Genomic DNA, 16707 nt, shown 5'->3' on the forward strand with positions numbered 1-16707 from the left:
GCCGTCCGGTCTATGCAAGCTCTAGTTTAGGGATTATGTATATGTACATCAAAACGAAAAAACCTCTTCCCACTGCTTAATAACCCCGGGCAGCACATTCTGAATACTCGTCACAGTCTTTTCATCAGCCTTACCAGCCGATGTATTATTCTGCCACTGCAATTCCCACTCCAACAGCCCCTTCTGGAATGTCTGTTGGTTGTACTCTGCCGGCTCGGTGGTTGCCAAATACTCCACGAATTTCTGCCACCGCGGGATGTAGTATGATGATACCAGGCCGGCCCATGATTTCGATGCGTAGTCACTGATTTGCCCCGTTGGTCCCCAGAGTGTGATTTGGTTGCGGGCTTCATATTCGAGGAAGTCTTGGGCTGTTTTGGTAGGGGAGGAAGACCGGGCTGCGGAGAGCCAAGTGGACAGACGGAAGTGCGGGTTTGATTGGAGGACGGCGTCGAGAGAATAGAGTAGGCTGATGAGTTTTGCGCCGATTGTGCGGACGGAGGAGGCGCGCTGGGCGGAAGACGAGGTGTTGTAGGCGGTGATCAGGTCTTGGTAAATGGGTATGAAAGCGTTGGCGAGGACCTGGCGGGACATGTCGACGAGGTCAAAGTCGTAGGCTGGGTTGAACCAGAGAGCCGGGTTTCTAAAGCCTGCCGCGTAGAAAAGGTCCCAGGCGCGCACCATATCGTCCGGGTTGTAGTTGATGGTGGTTGGATGGTGGCCGGTACGGTTGAGCAGGCCGGTGGTGCTGGGGATGAGCTCGAGGATAGATTTTGGCACGGCGTTGGAGGTGAGGTTCGTGTTATTGTAGACGGTGGTCCGGAGAGTGTCCCATGCCGTGTAGATCTCGTCGGGGATCGAGTTGCTACCGGCGTATCGCGCGGTGACCCAGTCGTGGAAGTAGGCCTCGGTGTCGATGGGTGTCTCGGTCCAGGCCTGGTCAAGGAGAAGATCGTAGACAATCTCATTGCCCTCCTGGCCCTCCATCGACAAGCCGAAACCGACTAGGGAGGTGGAGTTGTGTAGCGCGGCGATGGGGTTCTCGGTGATATTCATGATTTGACCGTAAAGTCCCATGTTACCACCATACCCGTGTATCTCGCACCAAACCCACGGTTTGCCATAGTACGAGTTTGTGCGCTGCCACTGCGGTTGGGATTCAGATGCGAGATCTAGAATCAGCATGTCCTCATCAACAGACACGCCGCCGAGATAAGCTTCGATGCGGGAATTGGTCCAGAATGCGGAGTTACTGGTAAATAGCCAGCCCTGCATAACCCATATAGCATTTGTATCAGCAGCTTTAAGAGCTTGCCAATTTCCGCGGCTGACGTTGCGCAGATAGTCTGTGTCGCCGGAGAACGGGTTGTTTTCGTTGAACTGGTCGAGGGTGTAGAACTTGGTGACATTACCGTACGCAGCGGTCTGTTTGGCAATGAAACTCTTCTGCAGCTGGGTGAAGCGCGGGTCGAGAGGGTCCATGAATGTGTCGTCGGTATATGCGGTTGGAAAAGCTTCCCATGTAGAGCCATTCACTATGCTCACATCCGGAAACACACGCGAGATAGCCCTAGGGACGAAACCTGGAAATGCAGGCAGAATAGGCGTCATACCAAGTTCGACCATGCGCCGCACAATTTTCTTTTGCAGCTCAAATTGACTGTCAATCCAGGAGAAGGGTAGCGATCCGCCCCAGGAGCCTTGGATATTTCCGAAGTGGTTCCATGCCAGAAACGCCGGGCCGGACAGAAAGTCGAGGATTTCGTTGTCGGTCAAGCCGATTTCTTGGAAGATTTCGGTAAAGATCTTTTCCACGCCAATCCATGCGAGAGGCAGGTTAATCCCGCGCAGGGCCATCCAGTCGAGCTGCAGCTCCCAATCCTCCCAGGTCCAGAAAGCGCTGGTGTAGGATGTCGTGACTGGAACAATTAGAATTTATCCTTATACATTATGGGTATCCCGGTTACCTGTGTTGAAATGGTACCGATAAGGCACGATACTAGAACTCGTCAAAGGCGCTGATAGATGAGGAAGCTTCGAGACAAGATCCAGCCGATTGCCGATATACCAGTAGATATCAACATGGGCGACATCAACCAGGTAGCGGTGCAGTCTAGCAGTTTTAGTATGATAGCAATCAACACAAAAATATAGATACTCACCCCGTAGCGAGCGCGCTCAGCGAGTTCCCCTCAACTTGGACCTTTCCATTCCGCGGCGTGGACACCGTGTAAGAGTCGATTTCGCCGATGGCCGTCGCGTTGACGATGCGAAACTCAAAGGCGCCTGCATGTTGCGGCAGACGGCGTTGGACAAGAGCCTCGATGCCAGCAGTTGGTGGCGAGCTGGCCGCGGCGACGCCGAGTGCAATGGCGCAGGAGAGAATGCTGTAAAGACGCATGGTTCTTCCACAAGAAAAAAAAAACGAGTGTCTGAATGAAACGAGCGTCTGAACAGAAAACGAAGATCTGATCAGTAAACGAAGGACGGTGTTAGATTAATATGCAGTCGTGGTTCAAGCCATGCGCTCGAAGCTCGTGCGAACCATGGATGCCCACACAGCGAGCGACGGAGTCAACGATTCATTCGAGAGTAAGAAATACGAATGACATTGATTCGGTGAAATATTAAATATTAATATAAATGTTTCGGGCCCCTAGAAACGTCGATTGCTCCACGTGTTGACGAAACGCTCGGACTAAAAACGACTAAAATCAGCCACGATGCAACGCCATGAATCGCTGGACACGGCCAATGTCAATGATCGCGCGCTGCCCGTGTTGAAGAGTTGTTTGGATGCATTTAATCAGATTAGCCTTTAACTAAGTCTAAAATATATTAATTTTTAAAGATAGTTATAATAGTCTAATTTAAGATATAAACATACTAGCTTTATCTTTATTCTTTCTTAAAAAAGTCTTAATAGTCTTACTAGCTCAATATACAAGTGTAATATCGGCTTTTTCCAACACTTAAACTTATCGTTTAAGAGAAGGAATGATCCATCTTTTTTAAAATTCTTAATAGCTGAAGTATAGAAATAATTAACTTGATTTGAAATAGCATGGGGGCTGCACGGACTACAATTCAGAAAGCTACTTTTGAAATAGCAAGAAAGCGCCTTTTGATTTGTTCAACGGGAGTGGTTCTGTTGGCTACATCATGCTTTTGTAAGTCGATGGTCCCTCCGTCAGCGGCAGGGGAATCAGCTATTTAAAGAGTCAATAAGTCCTCTGGAGAATGCAACTATACCACCTTATGTATCCATTGAACCAATTGACTGATAAACTTACGAGGATCATTCGGATCTAATTGGTAGTGATTACCTTGATTCAGATTGTTTGTCGGCGTAACGCCAAAGTCACCGTGAAACTGGTTATATAAGACGTCAAATCCGCGGTTTTGATTCCTCGAAAAAACCTCATCGGACCTTTCTTACTTTTGTATGTCATTTACTCGGAACTTGAGCACAGCTAAGGACGATGGCAAGTTCTGGTAACCCTCCTTCCACTGATCGTGTTCTTGGACCACCTTCGAATCTCCCTGTCATGGGAAGAGAGGGTACAGATCTATATTCGTCTTACGGCACGAATGATGATCTTCTGATCCTATATAGTGAAGCAGGCGATACTAGATATTGAAGCGGGCGCTTCAATATGGGAATTTTATAAGGACACTCATTTACTATCATGTATCTAGCTTATTGTGTTTTATTCTCTCAAGGAAATAGCATACTACTATTCACTCTTCAACATACTTATTGCAGCCTATCACTACGATAGTACTCTACTTTACCTTAGGATTGCCTTACAAAGCTTTTCTCTTGTCTTCTGTTAACAGAATATCCACCGCGATTCGCATCTTGGTGACGAGTTGTTGAACCGTTTGACAAAAAGATTGCTCTTTAGCTATATATTCTGCTACTATTTTTGCATATGAAAATTATGAATTAAGAGCAGCAAACTATTACTAAAAGCAAAATTATACCAATTATAGATACACTCTTGATAGATCTGGGATTTTAATGGTTTTTGAGAGTCAGGAAATTGCTATAGTGGTGTTAATAGCTCAAGAAGCTCTACAGCTTCCTAATCCGGAAGTAGCTTCAAGGGCGCGTAGATGTGCATCCTGGATCTGTTCTAATTGTAAATTAATTGGATATGTCCAGACGTCCTGTCCGAATAAATCTACATAGAAAGATAAACGATTTCTGTTTATTGGTTACGAATTTTTTGGGTTTGGGGGTTTTGGGTGGCACTGGTGTCCCGGCTTGGGGGTGTCCCGCGGGTGGGGGTGGGGGGTAAAATACGTTATAGAGCGGTGTTAGTAATCAATGAGAGGGGTGTTAACACTCTTGCGAACCCACTGTATATTTAGAATCCCTTGTATCCCGCTGCTTCCATGAAGCTCGAGCAATTTGTATGTATCTACCAACCAAGCTATTTGATTAACTCATTCGCGAATTGAACCCTCTGAACCTTTGAAGCTTCATTGTCGTAGTGCCTTGCTGGACACCCACCGGAGCGGCACCGGGAACGGGAACAGCCCCTTCACCCCGCTTACAGAACTGTGGTAAGATTGTCGGGAACAGGGTTAACTAAAATAGACCTACATGGGTTCGGTTCGCAGGCGGAGCAGGTTTGTCCCATCCCCGGCTACTAAGTTCTGCTTTGGGCATCCAACCAGGTTAGCAATCAACTGAGTGATGTCCTAATATGACTTGTCGTGTTATGAAACATGGGCTGGATGACCCACACTTGACAGCGTGCTGCGTGCTTCGTAATCGAAGCACAGGTTGGCTCTAGGACGGTGGCTAGCTGAAACTCTTCATGCCATGTAGTTTCCACTATGCATACTATCCGCAACAGAAAATTCTATTGCGAGTAGTGCCCAGTGCTGGCCAATCTAAGCGTATACTTGAGTGGACCGATAAGTTAGTGGTTTCTGCTGGGCCATAAGGCTGCAATCCTTGGGTATGCAGTCCGCGTAGTAGGGGATGAGGGGCTCCATCTATTTTCACAATTCGGGAGCATATGTATTGTTAGGCGGTTCGACCAACGCGGCGTGTTAGGTGGATCGGTCGTCGCGCTAAAATTATACAAGGTTTCGACAGCCAAGGGGATAGCAAGGCCTATATAACGCTATACCTATCTAGGTTATAGAGGGTGGTGCTTTTATACTTTAGGTTGGTGAAAATAATATGTATCTTCACCCCCAACGTGGGGCAACGACGATTCACGGCGGTGTCGCGGTGGTACAACTAGACCCCTCCACAAATAGCCTGGTTTTCATTTTTAACTCTCCGTGCCTGCCCCTGCATCATCTTCTCGAGTTTGTTACGACAGAACTTCCAAGTACACCAATTCATATATAAGGCCTTCACCATGTCGAGGTATGAACTAGCCCTCGAGTCCGCTAAATGGTACAATCCCCCACTTAACATCGTCGTTATCGGTCATGGTGATTCTGGCAAGTCGACCCTAGCCGGTAAGCCTCCCTGAAGATTCTATCACATTCTTGACTCGTACTGATACCAGTTCCCAATAGGGCACTTGATGTACCTGGCTGGTAGTGTCGGCCGGGATGCCATACACGAATTTGAAGAGGAAGGAGACAGTTCCTCTAAGTATGCTTGGATTGTTGACAAGACCAAGGAAGAGCGAGATGAGGGCATCACCATGAACGCTACCCTTGCCCGGTTTCAGACCTCAAAATATCAAATCACGATGATCAGTGAGCGCTTTGGTCTGCTATCTGATCTCCACTGTCTAATCTAACGACATCATAGATACCCCAGGTGACTCCGACTACATCGAGAACGTGGCCATGGGTGCTGCCGTAGCGGACTGTGCTCTCCTTGTTGTCTCGGCCGATCCAAATGAGTTCAATGACGGTCTGCCTCAGGTGCGTGAGCACGCTTTGCTCGCCTTCTTTCTTGGTATTAGACAGGTTATTGTTGCGGTTAACAAGATGGACCTCTGCGGGTGGAGTCAGGACCAATTCAAGGACGTTTCCGAGAAAATCCGTACTCTTCTCAGAAAGATTGGCTTTAATATCATGACGATCTCTTTTGTACCCACCTCTGGTTTCGAAGGTGACAACCTGCTCGTCGAAAGCGTCAACTTGCGCTGGTATACGGAAGGAACCTTCTCTCAGTATGGCCTTTCTAAGCCAGGATTTACTAGGCAGTTACTCTATCGGGAAGGAGAAGCGAGTGGCACGAGCCTACTTGACGCTATTGATACTATAGAAGTTCCTGCTCGTCCAAAGGACAAGCCCCTTCGTGTAACCATTCACAGTGTTCATGACATTGATGGTGTCGGGACCGTGCCGGTTGGCTGCGTGCAAACGGGCACTCTCTCTCCTGGGATGTCTGTCACGTTTGCTCCCAGTGGTACGACTGCCGAAGTTCTATCCATTGAGAGACATCATGAGGAGCTTGAAGAGGCTAAGGCGGGGGATATTGTTAGCTTTAGCATTAGCGATGATGGGCCAGTCAGCCGTGGTGATGTCGCTAGTGATCCAGACAACGACCCTGCTACAGGCTGTGAGTCCTTTGATGTACACCTTATGGTTATTGGGCCTCACTGTCAGATCAGCAGTGGTGATACTGCTACTGTTTTCTGCCACACAGCCAACGTTGAGTGCACGCTTGAGCCCCTGAGGAAGATTGATCGCCGTACGGGCGAAACTGTTGAAAATAACCCCTCGTCCCTCAAGCAGGGTGATACTGGCGTTGTCAAGATTATCCCCTCCGAGTCAATGTGCGTGGAGGTATATTCCAACTACCCAGGCCTCGGCCGTGTAGTAGTGCGTGGCTCGGATAAGACAATTGCTGTGGGAAGGGTTGTTGACGTCGAGACAGACTAGGATGTATCGCTAGACGAAGATATTGATTGAATTGTTTAGAAGCATTGCCTTTGCTTAATGAGGTATTGTCAAATGGAGAATTCCCATAACTAGCACAGTCTTGGCGAGCGCAGCCGTCGCCGTCGCTACCGAGCGCAAGCAGCGATGGGAATACCCTTCTATACAGTATATCAGCTGTAAGCGGCATAACCCACCTATCTACCATGCCCTATAACGCGAAGACCGTTCCAACCTGAACGGGGTCGCCGGTCCGCAGCTTGTCTTGCGAGTATTGGGTTAGAACGCTGCAAAACTACTGCTGGTGTAGACGGCCCACGAAGAGGTTGTTCTGGGGATGGTGAATATAGAAGAGTCACCCCGTATCGATCTAGAAGAGGTCGGAGTAGCCTCCTCACGGGGCGATTGGCAGGACAGACGCTTATCCGCGAGAGCAGCGCCCGCCGTGTAGTGAACGCTCTTACATTGTTCCTGTTTAGAATCCGGCCCAATACTTATTCTGCCCTGCGAAGTTATTAAATTTTTATATAGGGAGGCTGGAGGACGAGATCTCTGTTTTCTATGTAGATGAGAAGGATAAGTCACTGCTTCGAACATTCAAGTCAAAGCTGGCGGTTATGCTTTGACTAAATTGGCGCTTACCCTCTGCGTTTGACTAGACCTCTATCGATCAACACTTGAAAATTTGCTTCCATTTTCTTCTCCTTTTTCATTGTCCTTTTCATACGACGGTTCACAATTCGCATCGAACTCAGATGACGCTCAGGAATTTGTAAAATCAAACGCTCAGCCCCAATAGTTCCATCAAACCAACCTTCAAAACGGACATCACACGTTCACTGGATGTTGATCTTTAGCGTATTCTCGATGGACCTAAGGACACTGTATTCGTTAGTCAGCAGGTCATCTGAAACATGTGCTTAACTTGAGTATGTGCCTGAATGTGACTGGGCGCTAATCGTCCCATTCAATCAGTTCTATTGAGGATACCAACTGTGCGATAATCGCTCTACATAAGCTGCGCGACAGCTTTTGCATTCCGAAGAGATTCAAAATCCTCGTCCTTGAACAGTGGTAATGGACCATTGTAGAGAAAATCGTCTCCCTTATCCAAGAGGATTTGGTGAGCCATGTCCACATTGAATCATTTCAACATATTGTATACGACGGGCACGTTCTTCGACCAAGCGCTATCGGCCAGATTCTCACTCTCCCTGCATTCGCGAGGCATCTCCTCTCCGACCATACGCAGCGTTCCGTGAGGACAGATCTTTGTGGAATCTTCCGTTACTACGAGGCCTGTTTTCTTGACGCTAGCCAAATCTGGCTCTGCCAGAAGCAGAGCTTTCGTCGTCGAAGGGTTCGTCGGTTTCATCAGGGTCAGTATTCTCATTGTAGTCACCGACGTCCTTGTACTCGTTGTTGTCGTAGTTGGCATCGTCTTTATTACTATTATTGCTGTAATAAGCATGATGTTCATCATCAACTCCATCCAACCGGCCCAGTGGTCGGGCATATACGGCGTGGGGCTGCTCCGACTCATCCGATTCATATTTCCAACCTGAAAACGAGCTGTGCGAATCACTAAAATTTCGTTGGTGGCTATTGTGAACGGCGTCATACCCCTCATCTGAGTCGTTCTGTTCCTCTGTAATTACCACTGCTCTCCGTAGACTGTCAGGAGATCCAGAGCTTTCTCATCCGTATCGCGAGTGCCATCCTCCAAATCTGAATACGACTCTGCCCCAGAATACACTCTAAGAAGACATTCTCAAGTAGAGGACATGATAATTTTTGAAAGGTCATTTAATCAGACAATACTTCATCGTCTAATATCCATCGTTAAACATAGTTTCTTCGGGCACTTATGTGCCTGATTAATTAGTTAGATGGGAAATAATTATCAACTCTCAGCCTCATCAACGTGGCCCTGGCCCTTGGGAGAGTACCGTAACGGCACCCTTATTCTGACGCGGAACTAATTAGCTTGGGTAATAAGGGGCAGTTACGAGGTGTGTATCTATTGTTAGTATTATTGGTCAGAGAAATGGCTGTGAATTTCGATTTGGTCCGTTGCTGCCTTTTTCTATAATGACAGCCATAGCAAGAGTAGAAAAATAACAGAACAGTAGAAAGAGCTGGGGCTAATAGATGGATGTAACATGACTTGATATGTCTTTGCCATAGGAATCTTCTTATTTATATACTCATCATTTAATATAAACACTATAAAATCTTATGTTTTTTTTTTCTCTCTCTCTTATACAACTCTCTAATCTAATAGACCTGTATAATTGCTAACTCTAAAAAAAAAATATCGATAGCAGCTAAAACTTTATATATAAATAATTCGACATCGAAACAATTTCCAGGTAACTCATCTCAAAATTGAGACATGGAGCGAGGCCACTCACTCAATGTAGGGATTCAACATACCTGCCTGTTCCCAGCTTCAAAAAAAAGGCAGTGCTTATAGCATGGCTTTATTTCACTCCTCTCCCTTTTCCCCGATATCACCCCCATTCATGGATTATCTATATCCATACCCATCTAATTAGATGTCATTATTCATATTGTCACCCAATCATCACAGTCCGCTCCAAAATATCATTGATGCAGGAGTCATGACAAAAAAATTGTGGCATTTTCTCTATTGGTGCATAATAGTTGAAAGATACAATTGCTTTCACAATACTCGAAAATTAGTATCAGCTATATATAAGAAATATCACTATCTTACTAACCTCTAGTCAATAGAAGTTAAAAATCAAATTAAAAAGTACTACGTCTACTACAGAAATCCTAATCAATATAGAATATCGTACAGTACCGCGTTATTTGCACAACACCATTAACATAAAATCATAAGATCAGCCATCCACATAGATCTGCAGCTGGTCTGGAGCTAAATAAACTAATATGGGTGAAGCAGGCTCAACAAGATCCGAGCCGGAGCCAGTCAAAAGGAAAATAACAGAGAAGAGAGAATGCGGAAGTACGTAATAAGGCCAGTATGATGAACAAATAAACGATCTATACCCAGTAACAATGCTTTTATTCACACACTTCAATCCCATAAAATTTATGATTTACATTGCATGCTAGCTGGCATCCATCACAATAATAACAATACGTCGTCACTTATATTGCGTCAACCATCTTAACGACAAGGATAGATCGCATCTAGACGCTATAAACCATCCTAAACCAATAAGAAAAAGGGGGGCGACGGGGACTATGATCACCGATGTAGTCTCTGGAACGCGGCGGAAATACAGAAGAGAAATGATCTTAAAACTTTCAAGAACGCACTCGCAGTTTATATACCTAATACCCAATAAGGCGCGGCCATTAAAGCGGCGAGCGGCAACTATTAAACTAAAAAATCATTCTATACGGAAACGTAAAGATAAGATAACAGATTTCTCAATAGATATTAATAGCTAGATAAATATGTTGATAAATGCAAAATTTTATTAAATAGTAATTTAGAAAAACCATAAAAACAGATAACATAGCCAATAACAGCAGTAATCTCAACGTCAAAGTGTAAGCTAGGGCTTTGGGGAACACTCCTAACCAACCAGGTCAAAAAGACCAACATTAAGCGCTCAATGGCGATTATTCCCTAAACCCGCTTTATATAGAACATGACGCAACTGTCAATTCACATGACATTGGATGCAAGAAATCCCATAGAACAGACAGGATTGACAACATAAAGACATTATCAAATAGAAAGCACATCAGATAACCACAATAACTTAACAACAAAAGTAGATAAAAGTATATAAGGGTTGGTCTGCGACGAGACGGGTATGTATTACCTGTCAAGTGACATGACCCAGGATAATCATAACAATTAAAAATGTAGGTGAATTTAGTAATATTCTGGAATAAGCCCTCGACTCTGAGGTAAGATTAAAATTAAAAAGCCGTTACCGAATTCAGTTAGACTGATTAATCGTCCCCTCAGCTCTTCTATCCCTCCCCAACACTGAGGCACGTTATTTTCCTATCAACTGGGAAAACAATGCTAGAGAAAAACTGATTAACAGGCACAAACCAACTCAAAGACCATTTCTCGGGAAATTGACGAATCATCACTGACCGTTCTGTTTAGGGTCTCGTTAGGCTCGCTCGATTAGGAATGCAGCTCGATAAACGGTCGAAAGTCTAAAATGTTGGGCGCTAACTATAAATTTGTGGTTGCATTTCCGTCCAATTTACAGCCCTCCAATACCTTTATAGGATACCAGCTCGCTTCAAATCCATAGTTTACTAAAATAGCTATCAATAGGATACGCACGGCGCCGCTGAATCGAACCCTCGCGCCGAAGGGGGCTCAGGCGCGGCTCAGCGGCGGGGACCCAGATCCTAGGAAAATGCAGGGTTCTGCACTTCTGGTGAATTTGGTAACAACATGCAATGTCTCTGCAAAAGCTATACAAATGCGGCACCATATTTTTTATATGAGGTGATAACGGACGATCCTAGTTACCATCCTGTTCCTGGATGAAGAATTGCACTCCATACGATCAAGCTACTCTTGGCTATTCTTGGCTACTCTTAGCTCCTCTTAAGCTACTCTTAGTCCTGATGGGGCCACACCACCAGGTTATTGGATAACCTACCATGAAAGGCACGTGGCTGCTCATTCAAAACCAATCTGCTGTTGCTAATGCAGAGTGAGGGTGGGTCCAATCTTGCTAAGGTCGCTTAAAGTTTCTGACCTGCATCAGCTAGCAATGCGCGAGTTTGAAAATAGACCGGGCTGGTTGATTTTGTTCATCCACCGTAAATACTCGCTCCGTTCCTGCTATATTGGTGGCGTGTTTAGGTTGAAATGCTGCTGGTAGCGAACACTTCGTGCGGCATAAAACACACCACTCATGGCCTTGGCATCTGGATAGTCAAGGAAAAGCTGAATCCAACAAGAATAGCATCTCAACGTTGGGTGGGATCACGCTGATGGTGGACCTTGGGAATGAGATATATAAATTGTGTCGTCGCCTGCTGCTGGGATGGTCTGAACGATTCCTGTACCATACCACGATCACCTCTCTTCCCCTCTTCCGCGGCGCGATCAAGCATTCCGTTGGCTCCCACGTATTCGCCCATTTGATTGATTCACCTCCGGCGCATGAGAAAATGAGGCTTCGCCGCGCGTTCGGACTCCTTCTTGGAGCGGCTTGCCAGGTTGAGGCTCGGTCAGTGTTTGCCCATTTCATGGTCGGTGCCTATCCCTTCCCTCCCATCTCAGGGACCATGATACTAAAGACATTGCGTAGGTAACTAATGCTTTGACCTGGTCAGTTGGCGATTGGCAGTCAGATATCCAGAAAGCCCAGGCGGCCCACATCGATGCGTTCGCCCTCAACATGGCCCATGGCGATCCGGCCAACGTGCCGTCCATGGCGAACGCATTCCAGGCTGCGTCGGGCCTCGGATTCAAGCTATTCTTCTCGTTCGACTACGCGGGAAACGGGTCCTGGCCCATGCAAAGAGTGATCGACATCGTCAACCAGTATAAAGGCAACTCAGCCTACTTTCTCCGCGGCTCGCAGCCGTTGGTCTCGACCTTCGAAGGGCCCAGCTCGGCGGCTAACTGGACCGAGATCAAATCACAGACAGGCTGCTTTTTCATACCGGACTGGTCGTCGTTGGGCGCGGACGCGGCCATGCAGCTCGGTGAGGCGGACGGCCTTTTTAATTGGGCGGCTTGGCCTACCGGCCAGGAGGATATGAACACCTATGTTGACGCATCCTATCTGCAGTTCCTGGGAGGGCGTCCATACATGATGCCGGTCTCGCCGTGGTTCTTCACGAACCTGCCCGGCTACGATAAGAATTGGCTATGGAATTCGGGCCACCTGTGGTTCGATCGCTGGCAAGAGGTCCTCTCGATGCCACATGACGACGTCCCCGAGTTCCTGGAAATTATCTCCTGGAACGACTACGGTGAGTCGCATTATATCGGGCCCTTGAATCCCAAGTCCTATGCGGCCTTTACCATCGGGCATGCGCCGTATAATTATGCCGACAGCATGCCGCACGACGGATGGCGCCTCTTCCTGCCCTATGTGATTGATACCTACAAGACCGGCAAGGGCACAATCACGCAGGAAGGAGTGGTGGCCTGGTATCGGCTGAGTCGCGCGGCGGCATGCGCGGATGGCGGCACGACGGGCAATACGGCCTCACAACTCCAAGTGGAGATTACTCCTGGCGCCCTTGCCCTGGACCAGATCTTTTTTACGGCTCTCCTGGCCTCTCCAGCCAGCGTAACTGTCTCGATCGGCGGAAAGTCGGTGCCGGCATCTTGGAAGAACGTGCCGAGTGGCGGAGTCGGCCTCTACCACGGCTCGTGCTCCATGGAGGATTCCAGTTACGTCGGCCCGGTGGTCGTCACCATCGAGCGATTAGGATCTACGATTGCATCGATGAACGGGGCTTCGATCACCAACAGCTGCCCGCACGGCATCACCAACTGGAATGCCTGGGTAGGCCAGGCGACCTCGACACATTCGATCACGCCGGTTTCTCCCAAGCTCTCGAATGAGGATGCTGTCTGCATCGCGGGCTTTGGTCTCGGTGACTTTGAGAACCTCTGTGCTTTTGCTTGCGAGTATGGCTACTGCCCAATTGGCGCTTGTACGTGCACCGCCATGGGCCCTGCAAAACCCAAGCCATCGGCGACCGGCCAGGCAGGATACCCTGTCGCCGGAGAATCAGCCGACTACTCGGGCCTGTGCAGCTTCGATTGCAATTATGGTCACTGCCCAAGCAACCTATGCGGACACACCTCCGTGCCGCTCGCAACGCCCACCGTCTCCCCCTTTACTCCACCGGCCCCGATTTCAGGCACGGGCGTGAATGACGCTTTCAACGACCTGTGCGCCTGGACCTGTCAGTACGGCTTCTGTCCTATGCACTCGTGCGTTACAACCGATACCGGCGTGCTCAAGGTGCCACCGGCGCAAAATGGCTTCACCGGCAAAACCGTCTTGACCGTTGACGACAGTGGGCTCTGCAATTGGGCTTGCAGCCGCGGCTTCTGTCTCCAAGGGGTGTGCGTCGGGTCGCTCACTGACGTCTCCGCGCAGCCCAGCTGGACGCAGGCTACCTGCGACCTAGACGTGGTCAACAACATCAACGACGACTCCAAGTACCGGTGGCAGTACGTCGACTGTGACACCGCCTGGTCCCAGGCTATCAATTATTGGAACGCAAATCAGGCCGCGGCAGCGAAAGAAAAGAACTCCTTTTCCATGGAGATCGCCTCTTTCTTCAAGGATACGGGCCTCCAAGACGACATGAACTGCCAGTCTCTCACCGACCACAACGGCTGCGACAGTGAAGTGCAATGCAAAGACGTGAACCATCCGGCCGGCATGTTTATCCTGAACTCTCTGATTCATCTCGATGAGGTAAGTAGTTCAGCGCAATTGACATTCACTTGCTGATTATCGGAACACAGCACTTCCAAAACCTCTACGATGCCATTTCGCGTCTGGAGACCAATGCCTTGGGCGATGTACCCACCATCAATGATGTGTTTGCTCCGTTACCAACTGAGAATCAAGCTTTGAAAATCGCCCTGGACGTCCTCTCCTTAGGCTTTGCGTTGTTCGCGGCCCCTTTTTGGAATGCTTGTACGTGCTAACCCGACCCTTCCTCTCCATGTGCTGGTGCTGAATACGATGCCCACAGACCTGAAAGGCATCAACATCGTGAAGGAAAATTCCAATACACTGGGCTCGATCAAAGACATGACCAATGCGCTAGTGTCGAATACCGTCACATTGCTTAAGGATTCATCTCCCGCGTAAGATGCCTTCCCCCATAGTGTCCCGTAGCGCTACACCTTGCTGATATTGCTGCCGGCCCCTTTTCAGCGGCCTCGATATTGCCAATGAGAATGACCTCACCACGAACGTCAAAAATGCGGTCACAGGTTGGCAGGACGGAATCAGTGCGTTGGTCAACCAATTGTTCAGCGGTTCCTCAGACGACGTCGCTCGAGTGTACGACCTCATCGGCGGCGGCTCCTATATCAAGGTCACCAACCCACCGAACGACGTGGATATTCAGAACTGGATGGCGGCGCCGCTCTACGCGATGATCATCCCCAACGCGTGGAGCTTTAACAACAAGGCTCCCTTCGTGCTGGACTCGGGCCAGAACTGCGACCCCAGCAACCCGCTTCCCGACAATGTGGACAGTGATACCGTAGCCGCAACGTCCGTGTGCTATAATAACCGAATGTACTACCTGCTGTCTGCCAGCGGAGACGCCGAAACAAACTGTCAGTCCTGGCCTGGCTGCGAGAGCTGCTCGGAGACCTGTACTGATAACGATTTCTCCGCCCCGAGCGGCTTGTCCAGCTTGACCGGGAAGGCTGGCGCATATGGCGGGCTCACCGTAGCGACAATTGTGCAAGGGTAGGCGCCCACCCCCACTCCTAACTCCCCCGAGGCCCCCTGGGGCCTTCCTTACGGTTAGGGGGGATCGAGAACTTTTGCTGATAACGCCTTCTAGAGCGGTCAACGGGTACACCAACAATGGCAACAAAAACGGATGGAAAACAGCAGATCCGTCGGACGCAGCGACCTTGTCAAAACTGATAGACCTGGGCGTGGCCGCGCCCGGAGTGGTCACAATCCCTGTCTGCGGAAACGATGAGGCGTGGCAAAATTGGTATCAGTACAGCATCAATTCACATCCCCAGAGTGCCAATTATCCTTGCAACTGATATCTTTGCCACATCTACTCCTCAGGTGAGTTTTCTCTCCCTCTAAGGCGTACGGGGTTCCTACTTTTAAACCGTAACTGACCCTAAGAAAGCCTAGATAGGACAATGATGTTTTGGCGAACTTTAATTAAATTTGTATCTGTCAGAAGACTGTTGGGGTCTATTCGTCGGACGGAAATAGGAGTGTAAACATTATACTGTAAATAGTTGACAGTGAGCTATGGCGTGGCTTGTCAACGGGTTATTCAACAGGGGGTCTCTCAACAATGAATAGGTTCAACATTGGAAAATTTTCAAGGTTGAGTTCAATATTGAAAGTTTTCAGTATTAGAATTTTTTATTGAAAAAGCTAAATATTGACAATGTGACTTTTCTAAAATGCGCTTTCTGCTATAGCGCTGAGATGGTCTCTTTCTCAACCAAAATTTGCTGTACTATAACGCTAGGATGTTCATTTACATGGTTCCATTACAATTCGAAAGTTATGTCACTGTGGCTACTTAAAGATCCAGAGTCACCATTTGGCGTCTGTAGATAAGGATAGGATAACAGATCTGCATTTATGAGCCCAAAAACAGTTAGAAAAACATCAATAGTCAAGAATCTTTCTTGATCCCTAGCTCAGACGCTGTAAGAAAACCTTTCCACCCACTACCTATATATTCAGTGGCACCACTCTGGATGACAAGCCTTTGCTACCCACATCAAGGTCTTCACATATTTAACACCTTGAACATCTTACACCCAAACTATGCTACTTCATCTTGCTGTACTTTAGGGTTTTATCACTCCTCAGGTTAACTCCTACAACAACAACCACTGCTCACCTTCTAACCCCATCATCCTTCCTCAACAGCTTCAAGATCAGCATATTCCTCCCAACTTTTTCCAGCACTACCTCTCTCTTGAGTCACCTTTCCACTCTCCATCGCGAGTTCACTTCTCGCCCTCGTCAGGCTTAGCTTATATTGCTAGTATTACCGACTAATCAATAGATACACATCATTTGACTATACCAAAATAGGACAACATCATACAGACAATATAGTAGCAATTCCCTACAAAGCATCACCACACTCAATTCC

At 47.9% G+C, this 16707-nt stretch overlaps 4 protein-coding genes across 4 annotated transcripts; 2 read left to right on the plus strand and 2 right to left on the minus strand.

Moving 5' to 3' along the window:
* Positions 1-48: 48 nt before the first annotated feature.
* BGW36DRAFT_429930 (putative alpha-N-acetylglucosaminidase) lies at positions 49-2401 on the minus strand (the record flags this gene model as incomplete). Its single annotated transcript, XM_046220764.1, has 3 exons — positions 49-1919; positions 1968-2113; positions 2163-2401. 3 exons carry the CDS (start codon positions 2399-2401, stop codon positions 49-51), a joined length of 2256 nt encoding a protein of 751 aa, XP_046069573.1.
* Positions 2402-5384: 2983 nt separating this feature from the next.
* BGW36DRAFT_301387 (elongation factor 1-alpha) lies at positions 5385-6870 on the plus strand (the record flags this gene model as incomplete). The annotated part of the gene is made up of 3 exons (XM_046211682.1): positions 5385-5487; positions 5548-5733; positions 5789-6870. The coding sequence occupies 3 exons, from the start codon at positions 5385-5387 to the stop codon at positions 6868-6870; spliced, it is 1371 nt and encodes a 456-aa protein (XP_046069574.1).
* A 1006-nt stretch (positions 6871-7876) lies between these two features.
* On the minus strand, positions 7877-8305 carry BGW36DRAFT_429932 (uncharacterized protein; the record flags this gene model as incomplete). Its single annotated transcript, XM_046220765.1, has 2 exons — positions 7877-7972; positions 8033-8305. 2 exons carry the CDS (start codon positions 8303-8305, stop codon positions 7877-7879), a joined length of 369 nt encoding a protein of 122 aa, XP_046069575.1.
* A 3713-nt stretch (positions 8306-12018) lies between these two features.
* On the plus strand, positions 12019-15622 carry BGW36DRAFT_361732 (glycosyl hydrolase family 71-domain-containing protein; the record flags this gene model as incomplete). Its single annotated transcript, XM_046214299.1, has 6 exons — positions 12019-12154; positions 12184-14297; positions 14348-14522; positions 14581-14695; positions 14766-15311; positions 15409-15622. 6 exons carry the CDS (start codon positions 12019-12021, stop codon positions 15620-15622), a joined length of 3300 nt encoding a protein of 1099 aa, XP_046069576.1.
* Positions 15623-16707: the final 1085 nt, after the last annotated feature.

This window comes from Talaromyces proteolyticus (assembly GCF_021365285.1).
Source record: "Talaromyces proteolyticus strain PMI_201 chromosome Unknown BGW36scaffold_9, whole genome shotgun sequence".
NCBI classification, from domain to species: domain Eukaryota; kingdom Fungi; phylum Ascomycota; class Eurotiomycetes; order Eurotiales; family Trichocomaceae; genus Talaromyces; species Talaromyces proteolyticus.